Source organism: Poecilia formosa, unplaced genomic scaffold, assembly GCF_000485575.1.
Source record: "Poecilia formosa unplaced genomic scaffold, Poecilia_formosa-5.1.2 Scaffold121, whole genome shotgun sequence".
Lineage (NCBI taxonomy): Eukaryota > Metazoa > Chordata > Actinopteri > Cyprinodontiformes > Poeciliidae > Poecilia > Poecilia formosa.
Genome location: NW_006800060.1, coordinates 1,013,492 through 1,038,730, shown reverse-complemented (window position 1 = coordinate 1,038,730; position 25,239 = coordinate 1,013,492). Strand labels below are relative to the sequence as shown.

Here is a 25,239-nt window from a genome sequence, read left to right as displayed (position 1 = left end):
CGAGCAGCAGCAAATAAGTGATGTCGTGTGGAACTTCAACACTCTGAGAGTGAAGGTGGAAGTTTACACATTGTAACAGAAAAATACCTCGGAGGCATACATATACAATTTGAAAAGTAAAATGTTAAATAAATTTAATTAATATTCATCCCAGATTGGCATCATTGCTTTTGTAGCCACTAGATATCTACATCCAATCAACCAAATGCTGGAACCGGACTTTTGTTACATCTGTGCTAATGTTGCAGCCCAACAGTTTAACAGTTTTTGCCCTGGTCACTGTTAGATGTCCAGGAATTAGGCCACCACAGCAGATGCTGATAGGCAGCTGGAAGTTCACGCTAGCAAGTGTGCCGTTCATCATCGCTTCTAATCTGCCTGTCATTCCCTGGCTGGAACGGCCATCAACAAAGATTAGATTGCTTAATCATCCTCTGGAATGACGCCTACATTTAGTTAGCTTTGTGCGCTACGCAACAGGGAGAAAGAAAAGAAAATATTAAGGCACAACTCTGGTGCCAGCACACCTACCAGAGATTACCGACTCATTCCAACTGTCCTGGTCGTTGGTGTACTGATCCAGGCGACAGTTCTCCTTGTTCTCGTCTGATCTCTTCTTGCCGTCCATCTCCCCAAGCGACTCCCTCTCCATGCTGGACGTCCGAGACAGCCGGCCATCCGCTCTGCGCTTCGGGGAACAGCGGGCTTCCTTCGTCTGGAAACTTGAATCACATGTCACAAGATGGATCTTTCATTGTCATCTTTGGTAAAGCAGCAAAGGAAAAAAAATGTTTTGATCGATGCAAAAACAATTAAAAACAAAAACAATTAAAATGCTGAATTAAAAATAAGCAGGAATGTTAAGCCTCATTCACGCTACATGATTTTAGAATTGTCGGCCGACTTTCAAATTCTGAGACCACACAAGAGCAGAAAATCGTAGGTAAAACAGGTTTGATCATGTTGTTATAAGGGGAAAATCAGGGCAAAAAATCATGCCGTGTGAACTGGGCTTTAACAGTTTGTGAGACAAACACAAACTGTTTTTTTAGGTTACTTATGTGAGACCAACCCCAAAACACTGTACAATGTTGAAGTCTACAAAAAGGGGTACATGGTTTTTTAAGTGTTTTAAATAACTGTTTTTCACTTCTGATTTTTTCAAATGTAATTAACACTGAGCTCTTGTGAAGAAGGAATGGGCAAAAACATCTCAAGCTTTTATTTATTTTCTGAAAAAACCCCAGAAAACATTATTTCATAGGGAAATGTAAACCTGTAAACATCATTAGAGACTTAACCCAAAAAGATCTGACGATGTATTTGGCTCAGAAGGCGGTTATGCAAAGGTTTGACCCCGGGGGAATTGAACAAAAACACATGACACACTTTCCAGACTTTCATTCTTAAAAGTAACTGGAAAAACTCTGAATTGTTTCCTATCAATTATGACAATTACAATTATGACTATACTGAAGTTTGTGGCTATGAAGCGACCAAATATGGGGAAAAAAGGTCAAGAGATATATTCACATCCGAAACCCTGTATCTAGAACATTTTCAGTCATTAAATGAAAAACTTTCCCAAAATCTCTTTGCATTTCAACACCAACATTAGGCTGACCTCTCCTGTCTGTGTTTGGTGGCCAGGGCACGATGCAGTTCCTCAATGATGCAGCTGGGGGGCAGTGGCTGGTGAAGGGCCCCAAGGTGCGGAGAGCCAGTGGGTGTAGAGATCCTGCCTCTCAGCAGGGATCCGTGAGGTTCTTTGGGGAGTGTGAAGTTCCTTGGTAATGTGGCGGGAGACTTTTTCACTGGAACTGGAGGAGCGCCTGAAGAAGCAAACAGTCAGACACTCTTACCAGAACGCATGTCTGTCTGTTCGTCAAGGTCAACTCACCATCTAAGCTGCCCAGCCTGGTGAGCAGCTTGACAGGAAGACTTGGCGGAGGAGGGGTGCTGGCTCGTCTCTGGGGCTTGGCTGCCACCATTTCCTGTTTCGCCTCAGCAGCCTCTGCTGTTTCCATCGTCCGCTCCTCGCTGGAGTTGCTTAGTGACACGTTCCCGTCTTCTGTGTCTTCGTCCTCGCCCTGACTGCTTTCTCCAGCCACCTTCGGATCTTCTTCCACATCTTGAACTGAAAAGGGAGCAAGGCCTGGTTTGTTTCTGAAGTCTCTGTCTCCACCTGGTGGACCATCTCCTCTCAGGAAACAAATTTTACTGCATACTTTTATTTTTTAGTTAAATATACTGAACACAAAAATCTCACTTCTGTTAACAGCAATTTATTTACAATCAATTAGATCAAGCTACTATTCTCTATTTTATGTCCAGCATTTCAATTTCAAATAATACAAAAAAATACCTTACTGATCCCAAAGAGAAATTAAATTACTACTCCAACATGCTGGCATAATGAGTGCCATAATTCTAGTATTCTCAAGTTCTTGTCATACTCCAGAGCCAGGCAGAGAATGTCTTCATGGAATATGTTACTTGGTGTCTTATATCACCAATTAGATTTGGCTACAGTGGTGTCCAGAAAGTTATGTTTCCATTGACCACATAATTGCGCAATTTGAATTTTCAAAAACCAATTTGCTAAATGGAAGCAAACTCCCGTTTCGGCGCTGGGTGGAGGTGGTTTTTTTGGCCATACTGAAATTTGCCTATTGAACAAAACTGGAATGGAAACACATTACACAAGTCATGTGATCAACAACTGAATGATTCTGCAAAGGGAATTGAAAAAGACAATGACAGAAAGTGATAGGAGGATGGTGCAGCATTTATTAATGTGTGATTTTAACTATGTTTCTTTTTAAAGAAAACACTACAATTGCAAAATTGTGCTATACCAACAAAGTTGTGCTCATATTTGTAATGGAGATGCATTTCAGTCTTGTGTGGGACATAGCAACTGAGAAATGGCTTCTCATCTTTAAGACCTTTTTGAAAGTCAAATATTGGAACAAACTTTAAAGTTACTCTATAATTTCATTTGTTGATTCCAAACTGAGAAGGAAAGCAGTGATAAAGCTCAGACAAGAATAATAGGCCAACACACTGGTATGGTACCTCAACCCTAAATACTTAAACATAATCATTTTCTTCTTCAATTTTGGACTACCACCTGTAGGTCTATTGTATACAATCGCAATACAATCCATTAAAGTTTACGGCTAAAAAAGGGTCCATGATGAATCTATACTCTGATTTTCCCTCTTGTATAAATGTAAATATTGATTCCTGCAGCTTTGCCAATAAACACTGTAAGGTTTTCAAGAGAAATAACTTCTGACAAAGTCATCTTTGTGCCCTCTGTGACAGCTGCTGGTTTCTACCTGCTGGGGCTTCTGAATCACTTCCCAGGTCCTCACTGGCACTGGCCAGGGGGGCCATGAGTTCCTCGTCTCTGTCCTCGCCGTCTGACTGGGCTGGGGTGTCAGGATCCTCGCCATTCCCCCCACAAGCGAGATCTGACTCTGCATACAAGCCACAGAAAGGACAGCATTGAGTCTGTTTAGCAGTTGGGCATCATGTGGCTGAGCAAGTAGACTGTGATAAGCCTAGAACTGTTTGTGTGCATGCTTGGTGAAGGGGAGGGGGGGAGGTTAATCTCTGGTTTTGCACCTGTTTCCATCTCCCCAGGGCTTCGCTTGACGAGCTCATCTCTCTTCTGCCGTACAGCTGCCTTCTTCTCAGCCACTGAACAACACAAACATTCATGAAAACTGGCCCAAAGCACGTCTGGCAAAAAATGAGAAACCTTGAGCAAGAACATGCTGCATTCTTCCCCATCCTCCAGCTGATACCTCAAAACGCAGGAGGAAACCAGAGTCTGTCTCACCACTCACCTCCAGGGGGCCTCGGCTTCTCACTTTTCTTTTTCCTCCACTTCCATGGCTTGAAGATGCGTCCCAGGCTCGCCAGCTTGCTGTTGCGTCTGACGGGAGGCGTGCGGATTCCTGAGACCAGGCCACCGGAGTGCAGCGCCCTCTGCTGGTCCATTACATCTACAACAGAAAACAACTATCTTAAAACAAGATGCAGACAAAACAATCAAGGGCTTCTCAAACCCCTCACAGCTTCTTTAACCTCTCCTAATTGGTCGAGTACTATGGCCATCATGTGACAGAGGAAAAAGTGGGTCGGTGGCTCTGAATGCTTTATCCAGCCTAATTCCTGAGAGGAAGACAGAATCGCATTGTCCGCGCGTGACTCACATGGTTTCAGGGCAGAGAGGACCTTCCCAGGCCAGAGATCCACTCACAATGGAATGCTTTGGAAAACGACATGGGAATAAATAAAATCAGCTTCAGCACAACTGCCTTCTCTCAGGATCAGTGTAGACATCTGCAGCTGGCACTTCTCAGAGATTTGACTATTCTAGGAAGTGAATGTGGCTGTAGAATGTCTGTATCTGCCCCAATATTGAAATAAATTCTAGTTTGGGTATTGGTGACAGTTTGCCCCATCAATAAAGGTGGATCTATTCAATTAAATTCTATGCTCTGTGGTCTGAGCGATGTTATGCATTATTTATTTATTTTACATTATATTGATATTTATATTTATTCTTAATTGCACTTTAAAGAAGGCTTGTTGCAGCTTGTGTTTTGACCAAGGTAGTCACCCCATTGTTTTTATCAGTTTCAGTTTCTTTATTATTTATTTTATATTGGTTGTTATATTTGTAATTACACTGACTGAACAAATTAAAGTTGTGTTATTTTTACATGTTTGACCAGGCTTGTGAAGCTATTGGTGTATTAAAGTGTGACGTACTGGTGCAGAGTTATTAAATAAATCTATAATTCATTACATTTATATCTGTGTTTAAAACAAAAGTCAATTCTGCAGTGTTAAACCTCAGATATCTGTATCAGTATTGAAATTGAAAAAAGTGGATCATGCATCACTAGACTTGACAGAATCTTGTGTTTATTGGAGCTGTCCATCATTGTTGCAATAACAATAATAATAATTATAAAAGTTAATGAAATACATACAATTTATTTAAGTGGTGTGTTTCTTGAATTTCCTGAATACCTACACTTACCTACTTTCACAAAGGTCTGAAAATCGTATTTGTAAAAAAAAAAATAAAAAAAAAAGGAAGAAAATTTGTGTTCTAGCTGCCATAATTAGAATCGGCAGGTCAGACTTTTAATAGATTGGTGATAAAAACTATAGTAACAAACCAGGAAATTCAAGTAAATGCAAAAGCGAGTAATCATTTATTGTTGAAGGATGTCACAGTGTTACCACAATGCCAAGAAGTAAAGACATCAGCAATGATTTTACAGTAACTGCTGATGCTAATCAATCAGGCTATTGATATAAAGTCACTTCCAATTGATCTGAAGAGGTCAGACTGTAAAATGCAGAGATAAATTATTTCTGTTTTTCTTTCTTTCTTGGTTATTTGCACAGGAACAGGCAGTAATCTTAAATAAGAAACACTAGAACATTTATAGCCTCAGCTCATTTGCAACACACATCCCAAGAAGGACTTTTAAGAACATAAAACAGTTTAAAGGCAAATGGGAGACGCTGAGTCTGGGTGGTTCAGTTGGTAGACTATAAGCACAACGAGCGGAGGCTGAAGTCCTCAAAATGGTTGTCCTGGGTTCAATTGCTGAGGCAATTTGCCCTCTCTCTCCACCCCGTTTCCTGGCAATTTACTGTCCAGTGAAGGCTAGTAGTGCCAAAAAATCTTTTAACAAAGACAGTAAAACAGCCCGGCAAGATAAAATATTATATACAACACAAACCTTAAAATGACCTTAAAACAGAGCACAATGAAACAAGCGGCATCATAAAACCATTGTGGGCTGCTGTTAATCATGACTACAGGACTGGTCTTCTGAGAGAAACTGCATCATCTTCATGTGAACAAGGCACCACGTCTGCAATCAGTTTCAAGTCCTGATATTAAGAATTCCACAAATTAATGTCGCAGAGAGAAAAAGCCGTTTGACCAAAAGAGGTTACTAGACCTACAGATCTGACAGGAGCAAGGCCGAATATTTATGATTTGTATACTAAACAAAGCTTAATAAAAGTTTAAAAAAGGTGTCAAAGTTCATCATATTTAGATTTGTGGGAACATGATGATGATGAAATTTGACAAATTTTCTGTCCAAAACTTTAATTTCTTGGTAATAGATCATTCTCACAGGCCTCCTGGTTGTTGATATTGCTTGAAACCAGGAACTCAAGTGGGAGAGATTCAATCCGACACAAATAATGAACGACTACTCAAGACAGCAGCAAGGCTAGGCATCATGCTGTTGTAAAACCAAAAACAACTAAGGGAAACAACAGGAATAACTCTGAAGAAGACACTGACAAAAAGGAGTGATGTCAGATTTTAGCGGTTGCAGCATTTCTCTTTTGTCTTTGGTTAAAGACCATGAGCCTGCTTTTGGATCAGTTTCCTGTCTGCTTGTATTCACATAAGCATTCAAATTAGGGATTGAAGTTATTGACTAATTAGTTAATCAAAAGTTGATTGGTCTTATCAATTGACAAATAATTAATTGATAACCTGCCACTTTCTTAAAAACCGGAGTCCTCTTTTGTATCAAGAGGGCCGACCATCTTTTCATAACAAGAGTTAAATTTTTCATATACTGAATTTTAAAAAGAAGCACGTCATTGTGGTAGAAGATTTTTGTGTTACCTGTGTAAATACTGACTGAATAAAATGAAATTTGTGATTTTCTCACATTATTACACCCACAAAACCTTCAAAATTAACAGTGCTTATTGACACCATGTCATTTTCCATAATGTTACAATTTTTCTGAGTTATGCCCTCCACTATTCTGTCTTCGTCACATCCTCGCCTTCAAATCAACTCAGTAATATTTTATTGAGAAGTTGACGCTGCTCTGCCATGCGGCACATCTATTAAGATGAAACCTAAGGAGTTAGTCGAGTGTTAATGTTTCTAAACAGAATTGCAAAAAGTGTATTTTGCATCCCACACCAGACTTGGACTGATTCTCTTTCCCATTCTGAGATAGTTCTGCCATCTTTATTCCTGTATCAAATGGTTTTGGACGACCAGTGCCATCCTGTGCTGGATGGCGGCCAAACTACTACACTAAAAGAGACATTTATCCATTGGATCTAATTTTAATCTAATAAATCATTCATCGACAATTAATCTTAAGACGACTAATGGTTTGCATCCCTAATTTCAACCACACCAGAGTTCACTGCAGCTGACCTGGGTTTAATTCTTTTAGGTGGACCAGAGTTCACTTTTTTGGTCTTTGGCTTTTTTGAAGTGCATTCCACCAGCCCTGTTAAGCCTGCTTTAATCAAACTCTCTTTAATCAAGCTCATTTGTCTAGAAAGTCTGCTTTGTTGGGGGAGATTTGAATGCTTAATCAGATGCAAACCAAAACAGTGAACTCTAGTCCGCCTAAAAACCTGGGTCTGGATTCGATTAAAGTGAACTCTGGCATGGTTTGAATGCATATGAACGCCAAGCAGACCAAAGATGCTCCAGAAGCAGAAAACATACTACAGCGCCAGGCATTCTGGGTCAACACAACCAAAACAAATGTGTCCTAAATCCTACAGCCACTAAAATATGATACTATTGCATTACTATATACATTTTGAGAAAGAGGAAGCTGCACTCTGTGTCTCCTTCAGAGAGACACTGAGTGTCTCTCTGCCCACCCTCACAGGTTACTCAAAGGGTGGGCAGTGCACCCACAGTGCAATGTGAAAAAGAACCACCCACAGCAGCTGAAAATGTAACAAATGTTGCAAGTTTGGTCCCAATCAAACCGGGACAACTGGACTATCAAGTGTGACAGCTAAAGAACAGAACAGCGATACCAAACACACTAGCAAATCTACATTACAACAGTGGAAAAAGACACTCCAAAGATTTTTTGAAACCCAATAAAAAAGTGTTCAAATCAAGCAACTGCTGGATTTACTTGTCTTCAACACCCAACACTTAACATGCAAGCAGCAGCGAAATGAACATCTTCCACTTATTTCTGTTGGGTAACCCAAATAGCTAAAGATTTCCTCCATGTTGATTGACAAACTGCTTTAAGGATGCTTTGATCTCATGCCACAGACAGAGCAAATCAGCTGCTTCCCTTCTTAGTGGGACGCCCTGACACATCCAAGTCGGCGGGATAAGCAGCAGAAGAGGCATCCTGATGACAGACAGGCAGGCAGAATCCACAGAGGATAACTGAGCTGACTTCTGTTATGCTTCAGCAAGAGGAGGAGGATGGCTTGGAGAAAGGACAGAAATAGGAACTCCTACACAGTCTGGCTCCGACAACGAGCTGACAGCTCAGGGAGCCTGCAGCTGAGTCGTGGGCAGCCAGCGAGCAGTTCCATGAGCAGAGCCACCTTTAGCTTCTATCGGCAGCGTCTTCATCCACAACATCTTTTTTTCTCATCCCTTAAACCATGATTTATATTCACTGCAACTCAAACTGCAAACTGGTGGAAAAACTAAAATGGAATATGTTGTGATTCATCGTGAAGAATTCACGTATTTGGTGAATATATGCACCCTTAGTGAAAAAAATGCATTAATAAAATAAAATAATTTAGATTTTACTGTATTATATCAAAAGCATGTTTTTTAAATCCACCCTTTAATTAGAGGACACTGGGTCAAGAGGAAAAAAATCCTACATTGAGAAATACACAAAAAGAGAAAATCATTAAGAGCACAATTATTGATATGAAATGTGGATTGATGGGTCATCAAGTCTCCATGACAACCTTTACTTACATATCAACCAATTTGTTTGAGAGAAAAAAAAAAAACATTTTCTGTCCTGCCATTACAAGCGTACAAACTCTGGAGTTTGCAAGGACTTCTCTTTGGTCAAATAAGAGTAAGACAAGGCTTTTCAGCAACAGATACTCCAGAACTGCATGGCATGAAACACAGGACAACTCATGCCCACTCTAACGTATAGCGGAGGATCTGTTATACTGTGGACCTGTTTCTGCTCTAAAGAGCCTGGGAACTAGAGCTGCTTCGTTCACACGACAAGATTTTTATGCCAGTGTTTGTCCCAATTTCCCCCTTCTTACTATCTTAAGGAAGCTGCAATTATTAGCATGGCTCTACAGATAATCTTAAGAGATCCTTATGCTGTCTGTGATGTGTTAAGGGTGATATGGTCCTCTGAGACCATGGACAGCTCTGATCTGAAACATATCCAACATGTTGGATTGTTTAGGTGCGGTGAAGCAGCGGGTGTGGTGTTGTTCCCCAAGAACAAACGTGAACGTGGCCTGTTGAATGTGACGTGTAGCTAATAGAAACTGAGGTGACGGAATCATGGAAGGGAATTCAAAATGCACAGAAGAGAAAACAACTCCCATGGTGCACCAAAAAGTCCGGTGGACAGCAGAGATGTTTTTATACTGTTTATTTTTTGTCTCTGCTAAATAGTCCACCAATGGTCACTGTTGCTTCTTCCCAGTCGGCCATGTTTGTTTACTCTGTTTGTTTGGTCTCAATAGGTTTTGTGAGATTTTCCGTCTGACGTCTGACTGTTGGCAAGTCGGAGAAATTGGTGTGTGTGGTGTGTTGCTCGACACCACGCACTGTACAACCAAACCTACCTGACATTTTTTGCATTGCCACGTGTGTTGTCTCTCAGGTTTTGAAAATTGTCTGACAATTTTAAAATCTTGCCATGTGAACCTGAAACAGTGGTGTGATTTTTGTTAACCATGCATGTCCAGACGTGACCTAGTGGTCTGTCAGTCAGCCATCTTTCACTGCAAAGCAAAAGGGGACATTGGTTGATTTTCAGAAATCATCATAAGATCCTTGGATAAAATCAGCTTCACGTGTAAAAATCAGTCAATTTCACAATCTTAAGGAGATCTGAGCCAATTTATCAATGCAACCCCAATGAGAACCTTGTTAGAGTGAATGTTCATTACTTCTAACCTCTCTGTATGCTTTAACCTCTGTGAAGTGTAAGTGGAGAAGACTCAGTGTTCTCCTACTGGTGAAAGGGACTGGCTGGAGGGCTACCAATAGTTGACAGCTTATTTTATTAAAAACAATTAGTTTTAATTATGTTTCTGTTCCCCCAACATTTTTTTTCTGCAAGAGACTTTTTAAAAAAAAAAAAAAAACCAGGGTTGCTAATAAAGCTATCTGTTACTAAAACATGAGAAATATGTTCTCCAAACACTAAAAGATAAGGAAGCAGAAGAATGTGTAGGGGCAGAGACGTCAGAATCTTCACATCAAAACGTTCATTCATGCAGATGATGAAAGGGAAGCAAGAAACCGAAGAACTTATATTTAGTAGCACGCTGAATATAGGAAAACAAGAAATCCTTTATGTCACAGTGATAGTACTCTTCCCTCCATGCTTTAAGAAACCATCATAGACCTGAAGAGATATAACCTCACAAAGTCCACAAACAGCAGTAAGGTCAATCAGAACTTCATAAACATGTGGTGGATGTCAAACATGTCAAGCTGCCTCAGCTGCTTGATCACTAATCAATGTGAGAAGCGGGTCAGTTGTCCAAGCTGTTACCGCCCTGCCTGGGATGCGGTGAGGAAACCAGGTCAAGCCCGGCGTAACTGTAACAAGCTCACCCAGGGTCAGTGCTGCTGTTTCCATAGCTACCACGCTGGATGCTGCAGGAAAAAAAAGGCCCTTGGAGGCAGAGAAATCACCACGGCATGAGGAACACGGAGTTGCTGGGTGGATGATGGGAAGGCTTGTTGCCACACGGATCGACACGGAGCCGCAGCCAATCACAGCCCGGCGTGTAAACGATGCATAATGCAACCCGGAGAGAAGCTCATTTTTAATTTGCAAGACGCCCTGAAATATTAAAGTGGAGAAGATGTACGGATCGGGGGAGAGGTGGAGGGGTCATTTTACGCTGGCGGTGCTGGCAGTGCAAAAATCGTAGGAAAATTATATCCGGATCCAGAAAGAACTGGCTCTTGATAAGTCAAATGTTATAGACGGTATCGCTGCTGTAAGCAAATGTTCACTACTACTACTAATGTCACTTCACAACTTCATTAACAAAAACGCACGTTCCGTGTCAATTAACTTTAGTTTTAACATAGAGGTCAGACCTGGTCTTGAAATACTATGCAAGTTATACTAGAGAAGCTGCGGGAATTCTCAAGTCAAACACTCATAAAGCACAACTTTATGGACATAGGTAAATTCAGCTACCACTATTATGATACTAAACCCTCCAAAAGAAGCCCTGTGTTTTCGGGCAAAACACACTTATAGCTGTCAGGTATCCAGCGCTCCTCCAGCTCTTCGTGTTCACTTCATAGGTTCTCCAAGAACTAACTAGTAACGGAACTCACCACAACGCTTGTACGTTTTAGAAAATAAAATGAAAATATAAATAATAAACGTCTCTACCTGCGTCAAAAGTTGTCCGAAACGTATCGGTTTAACTCGATTGGAGCCGCAGGGACAGCGCGCGCGAGCCGGTGTTACATCTGCAACTAGCTGCTCGTGTTGATGTAGCATCATGTGGACCCCGCCCCTCCGGACGGGAGGAGGAGGGAGAGAAAAATGGAACACACACACGCACACACACACTCAAGCTCAGCTGATAAACACAGTATGAGACTCAGCGCCTAAAAATTATGAGAGTAATTATGGTTTTACTTAGGTTAACGGCTCAAACACAAGCCGTTAAAACATTAGAAAAGTTTTAGGTAAAACTTTATTTTATCCCAACAAAACAGCAGACATTCAGCGCCAGAGTAGGAAGCGAACCGCTGAGACCAGTGGCGGTTCTTGCATGAAAGGCTCCCTGGGTGAGCTTCTTCTTCTGCCTCCCCAAATACACTATGTTAGTGTAGACAGCAGGTAATGCAACCAAAATCCAAATATTTCCGCATATGCAACCCATATTCGACATTTTCATGGCAGTTTGAATGACCCAATTAAATTAGGCCTTGTCTAAGAATTTTAAAAAAATCATAAAATAAAGTTGTATGAGAATAAAATACAATGATGACAAAGTCATACAAAGTAAGTAGGAAAAGACAACAATAAAGTCGTAACAATATGAGTGATAATATTTTAAGAATAAACTTCAGAGAATGAAATTGTATTATTATGACAATTCCTCAACAAAATCTCAAGACAAAGTTGTCATACAGCTTAAAAGATAATTACTAAGGAGACGTATGTAAATGTCTGATTGAAGAAAGTAAGAAGCTCTGAAAAAGATTCAATGATTGGCATTTTGTAGCACTTTTAAAGCTCTCAATATCAAGGGGAATTTTTTGCTTACATAGTTGTCAAGAAAAGGCAAATTACTGGCAAATAAAGACGATTGTCTACGGCAGTAGACGATAAAAGCTGACAATGTAGCATTTCTGCTAATGTGTTAAAATAAAAATAAATGTCAGGATTTATTTTTGATACAAATTGTTATTAATATCCCTTTTTCTATATATTGTCATAGTTTCTAGCGTAGCAGCTAGTCGAAGACCAATCATTAATTATTCACTCAGCAATAAACTGAATGTAAACAAAGCCTATGTGGTTTCTGATAGATCTTTTAGCTGGACACACACACAATGGGAGCACACAGGGAAGGCTGTGTTACATCAGAGATAATAAAGTCAGTGTGTGGATGTCTCCTCAGGGACAAAAACCGTAAGCAAAGAGTATTAACAAGGATGTAGGAAATGCAGCTCAACTCAAAACTCATTCAATATTTATAGGACTTTGTTTTATACTTAGGGCCAAAGATGGAGGGCAGACACAAACTGCTATCAGTTATGCCCTGCAGCTGCAGATGTACATATTCTAAAACACTGGAAATATTCAGGAACAACCAGAGTTTGAGTGTGTTGTAGGCCTTTACACTAAAGAGACACATTTTCTTAACTGACTCAAAATAAGTGGTATTTTTAATTGTAAAAATTATATCACCACAAAAGGAATGCCGATATATCAGCACAGAAATCTTGTACAAATGTGACCGGCAGAAATGAGGAACCTTTAACCCCAGAAATAAAGAAAAGACAGATTCTAAAGTTGGGAAATCACCAAATGGCAGTTTTTCTGCAGATGCCTCTTACATTATGAGATGACATTTATTGTGATTTAGCACTACATAAATAAATTGAATTGAACTGAAAAAAGACAAACCATAAATGTGTTTATCACAACAAAACTAACATAACTTGATGTGACCTTTCTGTAGTAGGCATCAACTCAATAATAGCTGAAAGCTTCACCATTTTTAGAGATCAACGTACAATAAATCTAAGCTATGTGTATCAGAGTTTTGCTGTGTGTGTAGGTGTGTATATGCGTGTGTGTGTGTGTGTGTGTGTGTGTGTGTGTGTGTGTGTGTGTGTGGGTGTGTGTGTGTTAGAGTGTGTGCAGTCACATGGGAGATGACAGAAATTGGAGAAACACACTCAGCATCAGCACTATAACTGCTCAGACCTGCAGTTATGAAATGCCCGTTTATGGGAAAAAATGCACCAAAGCTCTTTAGGATTGATTGCAAACCTCAAGTGCAAAGTTCAGAAACAAAACATGTTGCACTGAAAATGTCTGGATAATAAATATAATCTTGTGCCTATTCTGACTTTACCAACACAGTCGGGATGAGTCAGGACTGGAGCCTACAAACCCAAAACCAGACTAAACATCGAGATATTTGAGTCTGCTGGAAAGGAGGGCAGGTTGGAGCAGCAGAAATGTTGAATGTGGATGAGTTTATGTTTCAACCATCCATGGCAGAGAGTTCAGGCAGTATGTATAAGGAATGAAGGTCAAAGGTGAGTTGTGACACAAAAACATAACTCCCAACACTTAAGGTTTGAAAAAAACAGAAGTAACGCCAGCAATTAAACCTGGTTTGAACTTTGGGAGGAAGTCAAAGTATCAGCAAGTTCCATGCAGAAAGACCTCAGACCAGGATTTGAACTTAAGATCATTTTGTCATGTGGTAATAGTAAAAATAACAAAACCAGCAGAACTTTAAATCTCTTATGTACAGGTCAGCGCCAGATATTTAACTCATTAATTTCAATTAATTAACTGTATAGATTTTAATGCATTCAAATTTTTAGTGGAATTACTCGCTTTTTTTAATGGGGCAATTGCAGTCAGAACCTTTTGTATTCTCATGTTTCTGAAACACCCATAAACCTGACACACAAGCAGCATCCGCTAACAAAGTAGCATCTCAATGCTAAACATGTAGCAGCAGCAGCACAGATGTCCCACATGCTAATGTTAGCATCCACAGTCCAAATTTCCAAAGAAGCTCCATGAATAATCAGAAGTTCCTGAAACTCTGGAAAGCTGAATGGAGAGAATAACACTTTGCACCAATCTGTTGATTGAAGAACCTAAATAATAGATTAAAAACAAGAAATATCTATGTTGTTGTATGAATATGTCTAGTTACGCAGTAATTTAGCAGCAAAACAGGTTCTGAATTGAAAATGTTGCTTATTTTGTTAATGTACCAATTCCTCACAGACTGATTAATTAATCAGATTTTAATTAATCTGATTAAAAATTTTAATCAAGTCCCGCCACTAATACAGGTATGAAATTAAAAATTAAAAAGAGATAACATAAAGAAACAAAGTAGAATAGAGCAATATTCTTAGATTACATTATCATGTTATTCTTTCTATAAAACCACAAGGTTGGGTAATTAAGTTACCAAATAGTGAGATGCAACAGTTCGTTTTATCTCATTTCCCAGCAGATATTATGTTTTTAAATGCATAACGGCAAAAGTTAACTCTTTTTTTTTAAACAAATAATTTATATTTAAAACAAAAAAAAAATCAAAGTGTAATATTTTATAAGACTAAATTAAGATCAGCCTGTTTCAAATGTTATTTTACCAGATTTGCTCGTGGCCCAACAGCTCTGTTAGCATCTCCAGATGATCATTTGAGTCAGAGTTTAACTGCAGCAGTGCTTCCACTGCCTGACTTCCAGCAGCCCTGCTGCGGCTCTGCTTCAGTCCTGCTTCCCTTCAAATATGCTGAATCATTGATCAGGTATGCCTACTCGGCCATGGAGCTGCTGCCATGTCACAGTGACAGATGGAGGACGTAGTGGTGGGGAAGAAAGTACCTCCACTGAGTCGCACATGTGAGCAGGAAACATAATGACGCCTAGGATTCCTCTGAAGGGGACGCTTCAGGCCTGAAAGGAGGCTTTGGTGGAATAGAAAGTTTGTTCCGACTGATTTTTTAGCCAGAACCCATGAGCTTTGAGACTTCTTCTTGCTTTGATAAGCAGTTATTTTACTGGATAGGTTACAAAATGCCCATTGTTATTCCATTTCTATTGACCATAGAATTGCACAATTTGACTTTTGAAAATACATTTGCTAAATGGACCCATGGCAATGTCATAGAAACTCGTCTTTTGCTATGTTTTGGCGACAAGATGAGGTGTTCTTATTTTGGCCCTATCAAAATTTGTTTATTTTGCAAAACTGCAATGGAAACATTTTTTCTGCATCACACGAGTCATGTGATCAACATATCACACCAGTAGTGGATGATACTACTGGCGGAAACTAAATAGAATAAGACAGGAAGTAGTTGGAGGATAATGGCACGGCATGTTTTGTAATGACTTATTGCATGAATAAACATATTCATGTTTTTTAAAATTGCGTTTATAATTTAATAGAAACATTGCAATTGCGGAATTGTGTTTTTTCGATGTTAGTGGAATATCCTCTAGGTTTTGTCCACATTTGGAATGGAAATGCAGCGACTGTACCACTGTTGGAGGACACTAATTACAAATATGTCATTAGGTCACAGTCCACATCTTTAATTACATTTAAGTTGTAATTTAAATGTATGTTTAATATGTTTTTTAATGAAACATATTCTTTAACTAAAGACATCCATTCTTTTGCGATCACATCTGTTTGTTGGTTTGTCTCCCACAGTAAATTCTCATCTTCAGTTAAACAGGTAACTTAAAAACAGATAACTTTGATGAAGAAATCCTCATTATGGAGAAATTTTGAGGTATTTTGTTGTGAGGTATTTTTGTTGAGCACGCAAGCTTGTGCTACATGAAAAATGTTGAGTAACTTGTCAAAAACCAAATACCATTCAAAATGTGACGTATGACCAGATGCACTGAAGTTTTCACACTGTTTATTAAATATGGTCCAAGCTCTCCTTTCACTACCCCCAATCATCAGCCTTCAGATCCAACATGATTATCTAAACCTAATCCTAAAGCAATCAACCAATAAATGACCAGTCAGTCTGGAGATTAAAGGTTTAAAAGGCTCATGTTGCTGCCATGCAATAATGCTAACAGTACTATGATAAAGATGGTAAACAACTAGAACTGAGTGAAAATAAAATGACTAGTAAAGTTAGTTCAGTTTCAACAGGAAGTCAAATATTTTAGTCGGCTCAGAGCGCCAGTTTAGATATGACATTATTTCTTGATTTGAGAAGTAGCAGTTCAATAATAAGGGCCACAGATTGTAATTCATAATTTTTCTCCTTATGTGATAATCTGAAGTTATTTGGACTCTTAGTTTCATTTGTGTTTGATTCTATTCTGATCATTTCTTTATTGTTTATTTCCTTACCATTTTGGGTTAGCCCATATGTTATTTTATTCAGTCTCATTTGCATTCACATCCACTCACTTGTTATTAGCTCTTCTGGTTTCTTTGACTTTTCCCTCCTCAGAATATATCTAAGCTCTCCACTGGCTCCTCACTCTGTTGCCATTTATTGTTTCCTGGATCCTGGATTGTAAATAATTTTGCCCTGCTGCTTCCTGCCTGACTCTGTTTTTGTAAAAATTTTTATTTGCCACTCAAATCTCCAGACTGCTTTGATCCTCTTTTAAATCCACCAGTTATGACACTTGGCCTGGGTTTGGAAAGACAAAATCTAAAAATTGCTGTTGGTGTTTATTGACCACTATTTTTGGTTAACACCTACCATGCACTTTTTAAAAATAAAATCTGCAGAAATTGGACATATGAATGAACCCCTTGAACAAGGATTGAAGGATGAACATATAGATGGGGATAAACCTTTAATGCCTTTTCTTTTTTGTTGGATTCAAAGCTTCTTTATTAGGCAATCTGGACATGATTGTTCCTGCTTTTTGGGTCATAGATCCTTAAATGCTTTTTTTCCCAGTGGAAAAGCGACAAAAGATGATGAGGACCAGCTAAAATCAAAATCAGGAAGTCAGTCTCAAAGTAGCGGTGGGCGTTTATCGCATCATTTATCATGAGAAATTTCTAAACATAAGAATTTTCATTCGTTATTTTCACAACAAACTCCAATGAATGATTCTAAGCTCACCAAAACTGTCTGTGTTTATTGGATAACAGTTTTATCTACTGTTTGTTCAGTAAGGGTATCAATAAATTTAAAAATGATTAAATCCAGTTGTTGTGCTTAGTGATGCAAATTACACTTCTTTATGAAACAGGAGTTCTAAAGATGTATGATACACATTTTTTAAAGAGCAATATTTGTGTTTGTGGAGATTTATGCAGTCGCACACATACAGTTACCTAAGTAAGAAGGAATAAATAGTTCTTTTATCGTTATCACAATAGTACCACAAAATATCATGACCCATTCAGTGGTGTCCAAATGTTTTGCACTGAGGACCAAACCTGTCAAGTTGAAAACACTCAAGGATCACAATTTATGTATTTATTTATTTTTCAGTTAAAAATGTGTAGTGCTTTTTTTTTGGTTAATTCTTTTCTTTTTTACCTGCACAGCAACAAAGGACATTTAAACAAAAATGTATGAAAAAGGATCTCAAAGTTGTACAGTTTCCTAGCTTGTGGATCAAGATATGAATTTTAGTTTATTCTCAGCAACAAAAAATGAGAACTGTCTTTAAAAACCCTTGACCATATTTAGTTCATTTTAACTATTAGGTGTGATTAAGTCTATGTTCAAGTAAAAAATGTCACTGAAGATTTTTGGCCTTGCTTACTGTAAGATTAAAACGTAAGCAAACAAAAATTATGCCTTGTTTTGTACCTAAAATGTATCATTTCAGACATAAATTTGTCATTGAAAATGTCATGCAAAGAAAAAAACAAAAAGTCTTGATCTGCAACAGCTCTATTTGCTAGATTCCACCCAGGGGCCACACAAAAGGACAAAAAGGACCTCAACAAGGACCTCATCTGGTCCCCAGGCCACGCTTTTGACACCCTGCTTTAAGTCTACATTGCCCAACCTGACCTCATGTCACAGCAAACCAAAAATCTATATAAACCAGAAAAAGCCTGAGACCTGCATCCATAGAGATGAGTGTTGCTTCAGGATGTTGATGTAAAGTTTCAAAAACTGGGGAAACGGCAAATTTATGAAATCAAAATCTGACTAGTTTTATTGTGGATGTTGACTTCACATTCTTACTACCACAAGGTGAGCTGGAGTCTCACAAGAGCCGCAGTCTGGCACTGATGGAAGGCTTCCACTTCTGCTCTTTAGGCTATTCACACCTAAAATAGCATCTCAATGCTAAATATGTAGCAGCAGCACAGACGTCCTAACGCTAATGTTAGCATCCATATTGAACACATCAGATATCTTTGTTGTTGATCTAATACGTCGATTTATTCAATAATTTGGCAGCAAAAAAGGTTTTGAATTGAAAATGCTTATTTTGTCAGTTTGGACAGTTTTCGATTAAATGTGATTAATTAAAATCAATGGATGAACGAATCACTGAAGTGATATGACAAAATCTAAACTGATACAAGCCACAATAATAATCAAAGCATAAATATGAACACAGAAGAGAGAAATCAAAGCCAAATATTCCAGCATCGTGACAGTTTTATTATGCTTTTTCTTTTAGAGAAAAGAGAACTAAATTCAGAGAAGATGTTGGCAAGAAGAGATGTAATTTAACTGCTACAGTGAGAGAAATGGAGAACCTGGATGAACCCATCCCCCCAACACTGTCTCCCCTCCTCCAACACCAACAGTGCAGCCTCCTCTGCAACAATATCAGTGTCTAATGTTGACATGTTACAAATGCTGCTCAGATTTGCACAATCTGTCAATCATACAGGCAGAGTTAAAAAATAAGTCAGTAAAGACTTAGAGAAATATGTGATACAGGTTCCTTCCTTCCATTACCCTCATCCACAGTCTCACTGCAGTCATTCTTACTGCTATTGCTTTTTTGTCTAAATAATGTTTTTTGGCTCTAGTGGCCTTCATTTGAGACATGGGGCAAAGGTCAACCGGCCGGTACTCGAACCCATGACGGCTGTGCATGTTGGGTGCTTGATCCCTTCACCATCGCCACGCCCTGCTGATTTTGAATGAAACTGCCTCAGTGTGTTCACATAGACGTGCAGCTATTTTGTTACCTTCCTGTTGGGGTTTCGACAGACTGGGCGTCTATCCTCACGTCTGTAAATATCCAAGTATCTTCCAGAGAAGAAGTGGAGATCTACCCAGCAACTGCACTCCGCTGTGGGGGGAAACTACTTGACATAAGCTGTCAGCCATTTACACATTAAGTATCTTTTTATGAATGTTTCATGTGCTGACCTAAATCCTTCCAGAGCTGAGTAAAAGCAATATGTTGCACACGGTGCACCCTGCTGATCACTACAGGCTGCATGGAAGAGCAGCTCAGACCACCCAGGACTCAGTTCATTTCAGACATTTGTTTTTTTTTTAATAAAACACACAGTGAGAACAGAAACAGCGTAGCGTGGGCGCCGTCACACGGAGAAGTGCTTTACTCCCTGTGGCAGATGTAATTAAAGCAAACGCTTAAGCCCAGAGAGCGGACGGAGAGGCAGAGAGGCGGGGGGCGTACTGAAGGGAGGAAAACTGCAGCTGCAAAGATCAGTCTGCTGAATCTGGAGCACTGCTTCCTAACTCCTTTTAGCACAACCTGAACACAACAATGGTTCAATCACATCATTTCAGAAATGAAATGAACTTCCAGTGGTGCAAGAGAAGCAGCTTTGTCGTTCTTCACTGTTTGCTTGTGTTGTTTGAGGTTCAGATTTACGGCTGTAGCAGAAACTCTTGAATACACAGGTTCCAGCCAAAACTGTCTCTTTAAAAGGAAACCGATCATGATTTAAATAAGAATATTATTTTAGAATAATTAAATACAGAACTGTGTTTTAGCAGTAGCAGTTGTTGCATTTGCATAAAACAACAACAAAAAAAACATATAAAGTGCCTCACATATAGAACATAAAAATGTAAATATTTAATCAGGGATAATTTTTTTTCTTTCTTTTTATTGATTACTAGTAATATATTTTTATTGATTACTAGTAATATATTGAAAAATATGGTGTAATATATTCCAATAAAATTTTAGTAGATTTTAACCCACAAACAAATCCCTAGACAGCAGACAAACACATAAAGCTAAACTGAGGTCAAATCAACTCGGTGTGGTTCAGCATGCTATATTGTCTCTTTCCATTGTTAAAACAACTCATAAAACCAACCTGTACAGCTCTATTCCTGGTCCCCCTTCAGTGGTAGGTCCATAGGACAAAGGTACAGTAAGGCACAAGACAATAAAGTACAGTATGGTACAGTATGGTATGATATGGTTAAAACGGAGCTCCTGGCATCACAATATAGCCCGTGTTAGGAGGAAAATAACGTCACTGCTTGCGATAAGCATGTGACGAACTACTGAGTCACTTTTTTTCGTTGCACTAGTATGATGTAATGTTAGGCGTCATGCTGTGCCATGCCGCTCAGTGGAAACAAAGCATAGTGCTGGGTTCCGATCCAGGCCTCGATGGTTGTGCACAAGTCAGGTGCTTGATATTGAGCATCAGAATCGCTCTAGAAATGCATCTGAGCAAAGTGTGGAATCCTGTGCATTGGGAGGATCCTCTTGACTTTTGCCTTTATTTTCCTCTGCTGGCCTCTTTCTGCAATGGCAGATGAAATGTATAGAGAGTATCGTGGCTTTATTTACTAAAAGCAAGACAGCGTCTTTGTCGGGCGTCTCTGCACCATGTTTGAATTCACCAGATGATTCAGAGATGTTCTGAGTTTCACAACTCAGCCACTTGCTGACGAAGGTCACTATCAACGGTGCTCTTGTCTCAGTCAGGCCCAGTTTCACGGCTTGCTAACTCGCATCAGTGCCTACATCTCCTGCCAGGACACCAACTACAGGCCACTACGTCATATAGTGGAGTCTCTCTGATTGGTTGATATTCCACGTCCAGTTAGTAAACAACTCCAGCAGCAGTTGCGATGGACGCCCGTTAAGCAAAGTCAAAATGTGTGACACCAGATCCACCGTGAGACTTCATGATATACCTGTGGATGTGCATCCGCATAGACTTTGCATGTAAACCAGACGCTCAAATCACTTAAATCTGAACGCAGCATAAGTGGTGAAGAGTTATTCACTTCAGGTAAGATACTGATTTGTCAGACTCTTAACATAGCCACACTTTGCACACAATTCCCTGCTTCATTAGCTTTTCAGAGAGGATTAATGGCGGATTAGCCTTTGCACATGACAAACCTGAAAGACATTTTCTTTCACATTGCTTGATATTTTGACGTGCTTTGTCTTTGTGTGTAGAAATAAAACCCTTATTGCTCTGTTTCTTTGCTGCTGCTGCTCCGAATCACATGACAGCCTCCTGCATAATAGTGCTTGTGTCCTCTTGTTAGATTGGTCCAGGGTGGTGTCATGCTTTGTCGTGCTCTCTGTGATTCACCCCAGGGTGCTGTAGTCAGTGGGACCCAGGGACGTCTCTGCAAAGAGCATAACAACGCAGGAGATGACTCGGCAGAAAATACGGAAATATGATTTGAACGTTCTTCTGAGCCACTCAGTCTTAGCCAAGTAATTTAAAAGAATCAATGCCACCATGACTCAAGGGTAAAATCTATACACAGCAGCACCTATAGGGATACATAAGGAGTCTTACTTCAAATGGCTTCATGTTAATGCCTTCATCAGTGCAGCTCGTCTTTTGAAACAAAAACAAGATGGAAGAAATTGAGGGGCCTGCAGCATGTCTAAAAATACTGTATGCGGATCCAGGATGTGAGGGAAATAAAGCATTGGCTTATTCATTTTATCCACATCTGACTGGATTTCATTTCAAAATATCCCGATGTTCATTCTAACACTGAGTGTACAGTGATCAGGCAGCAATCGCAAACCCTGGAGCAAGCTGCTGAGTAATCCAGACTCCAGTGACTGTGCATCCTCACTCAGTGGGAAGTTCGACCTTGTACACTCCATTTGTCCCTATCCTGTATGAGAGATCTGCTGCTTGTGGTACCAGGCCCGCCGTGACAGTCACCTCACTTATTTATCCCATCTGCAGAGTGGAGCCCTCTGGTGGCGACCGTTACTGACTGTTTCAGTACTTTTTGACCCCGTTTTGCTGCATTTACTACTTTGTTCCCTTCAAAAGTATTACGGTTTAAGTTTGTTCAGATGTCTACAAAAAGACTCAATTCTTTTGTTTTTAAATGGTTTCCAGCTTCTTTTAATTCAAGGTTTTTGTTTTAGCTTGAATACATCTGGTTAAAATGTTTGAGATAAATACTCTTCTGTAGAGCAGAACATAAGGATTTTTTCACACCTTCGTCCAGCAGACTGTTGGATTGGGGACCAGAATCACAGCATTTGTTATATTTTCAGCAGATGTGGTTCTCTTTGACACTATACTGTGTAAAACAAACCAAACACTTCAACAACCTGTTCTCCTCCTTGCCTGTGGTGGTGATATACACACATTTGTTTTGGTTGTACTTACCCAGAATGCCTTGCGCTATAGTCTGCTTCCTTCTTTTGGAGCGGTATCTGGTCTGTTTGGTGTTCACATATACTTTGAAACCTCAACAGATTTCTCTTCAACAAACTGAGACCTTGGTCTGTAGGCAGACTAGTGGGGATACAACCAGTCAGAGTCGAGGAGGTATCATTGCACATAAGTATTTCAGCTTCTAGTTGCATTTGCATTAAACACTGGAAACGATGTCTTGAGCTTACAACATTCCTTTTAACTCAATAACCTCTTATATCTCTCTTCTTTTCTCCCATCACGCTACCAGTGTCAAAATTAAGAATATTACACACCCACTGGTAGCTACTTCCTTATCACAGGACATTATATCCGCAAAGTACAAACTAGGTGTCAAGTAGTCTGCTTTCAGTTTGAAGAGATTGTTAATTTGTTCTAGTTCTTAATCAACTAGAACAAATTAAAGATGCTCAAGGTACTGAAAAATTGGATTACAATAAACTGTCAAAAGAACAAGTCAGTATATCTAATTTATATCAACTCCAGATTGTACACCAACCATTTTTCTCAAAAAAATGTTCTTTAAAGAAAAGTTTATAAATCACAAATGACCAGCCTTGGGATGATGGCCACCAGCCTCTGTAAGGCTATTGCTTGCCAACCCAATGCTAGCGTTAGCATATATGTGGTAATGGACAGCACAGTTAGTAGGCAATCCAGTGGGTGACCAGCCCAGGCATGCTAGTTACCAGTATCTCCAAAGCTAATCCTGACCTAGCCAATGTTAGCATTAGCCTACTTCTGCTATTGGACATCAGAGGAAGAAGGCAAATCCAGAGGTTAACCAGCCTAGACATACTAGTCTTATGCAAGTTGTCTCCTAATTTGCTAGCGATGGCTGTTATTAGCTAGCTTTAGAAAGGATACAGCCTCCTTCAAGAAGGAAGTAGACACCGTTGGATGTGCAATAGTTTTAATTTTGACACAAACAACATGCCATGGCCACCCATGGGCCCCTACAGTCTAAAAGAGCAATAGTAATAACTGAAGCACATAAATATTCACATTCATTGTATATTAGCTTGCAAACACACCACTTCCCTCGCTGCATTTTCTTTGAAGTTTTATGTGCTCCATGAATCTATGAATAGAGCACATATTCAGTAACTCCAAGTTATTCCACAAATAACCTGGAGCTCCGTTCCACAGAAATCTGCAAATTGGTGAATATGTGAACAGGATTCCACCAAAATTGAAATTCTAGCCTTTTCAGTCCACCCAGGTCCTCTTCAGTATTGTTTCCATGCAATTTTTTGATCTTGAGTTATCAAGAAACCTTCTGGTGCTCTTAATTACCCAGAACCCGAGCACTGTTCTCAATAAAACGGTTCTGGGAGTTGAAATTAGCCCCTACTAAGAACAGGCGTGAATTAAAACATGGAGGAAGAGGCTGCAGCAAGAGATAGAATCCATGTTCTGTGAGCTTCAGGACCCAGATTCTGCCAATAGGTGCCACACGCTGCAATCCTGCAGAGACAGAGATATGCTGTGTGAGTGAAATAGATTTTCTTTTGTTTCTTCTTTCCAGACTATAGGAACACCTTTTGTGAGCTGGAGTGTGCGCTCCATGACTTGTGTGTCTATGGAGACGGTTTGCACATACTCCTTGCTGGGTCTATGCATGCATGTAGGCGTGAGCTGCCAGGCGCTGGGTCTTCTGTTCTCACAGTTCGCTCACAGCTCTGAATTCAGAATGAGACAAACTGTCTTATAAACAGGCTCCCCGATTAATAAAACATAAGGCAAGCAAAATAAAAGGCATCCCAGCCTCATGCAGCTGCCCATACCTTCTCTCATTTGACTTATAGAGAGGACTGAGCTGAAGGCCATGTGCAGCTGAGAAGGGACAGTGGAGGTGGAGTTGCTGCGGTCGGACGATAAGAGCCTCTGATGTTAATGCAGCATGCCAGAAAAGAACAACAGCGCCCACTTTAAAAAGGACAAGAGGCTCTCACAGGCTGCAGGCAACAGGGCAACAGCAAGAGACGAGGGGAGCCTCAGCAGGCCGGCATGTTGTTCAGAAAAACAGCAAAACAGAACATGAACAATAGCAATTTCACTTTTTTCACGTTCTGGCAACTATATTTTTTAAATCAAATGATTTTATGAACTTAATCATATGTAGGCAGAACTGATAACTGATCTAACCAGTCCTAGCTCAGATAAAATCATTTTGGTACAAAGACATAGCAATGATTTTGTTTAAAACAAAAAAATCCATTATGATTTTTAACAGATTATGAAAGCTGAGACAATCATTTATCCAGAACTAATCTAAATTGTCACAAAAGAATTGCTTGGTTTAAGGTTCAATTATGTGATGAAAAGGTTTATCCTGAGCCTGACTGCGACTTTATT

At 39.6% G+C, this 25,239-nt stretch overlaps 1 protein-coding gene and 1 long non-coding RNA gene across 6 annotated transcripts in view; both read right to left on the bottom strand.

Annotated features, from left to right (window-relative positions):
* phactr3b (phosphatase and actin regulator 3b) overlaps positions 1-25,239 on the bottom strand; it is a 49,981-nt gene that overhangs the window by 21,912 nt on the left and 2,830 nt on the right. For 2 of the 5 annotated variants that reach the window (XR_001663187.1, XM_007560878.2), the window contains exons 2-7: positions 3,858-4,016; positions 3,634-3,708; positions 3,345-3,485; positions 1,901-2,137; positions 1,625-1,832; positions 532-722 (exon numbers count right to left, since the gene is read on the bottom strand). Coding sequence is in view for 4 of the 5 variants with exons in the window: in XM_007560878.2 (XP_007560940.2) it covers positions 532-722; positions 1,625-1,832; positions 1,901-2,137; positions 3,345-3,485; positions 3,634-3,708; positions 3,858-4,016 (1,011 nt within the window). In the remaining variant the exon portion in view is untranslated. Of the gene's footprint in view, positions 1-531; positions 723-1,624; positions 1,833-1,900; positions 2,138-3,344; positions 3,486-3,633; positions 3,709-3,857; positions 4,017-4,226; positions 4,698-11,292; positions 11,358-11,432; positions 11,548-25,239 lie in introns of those variants that run through there. The other 3 variants (XM_016675764.1, XM_007560879.2, XM_016675763.1) reach the window with 3 other exon arrangements.
* Positions 23,778-25,226, bottom strand: LOC107837185 (uncharacterized). The gene is made up of 2 exons (XR_001663188.1): positions 24,423-25,226; positions 23,778-24,348 (listed from the first exon to the last, which is right to left on the bottom strand). It is a non-coding gene; the product is annotated as an uncharacterized LOC107837185 (long non-coding RNA).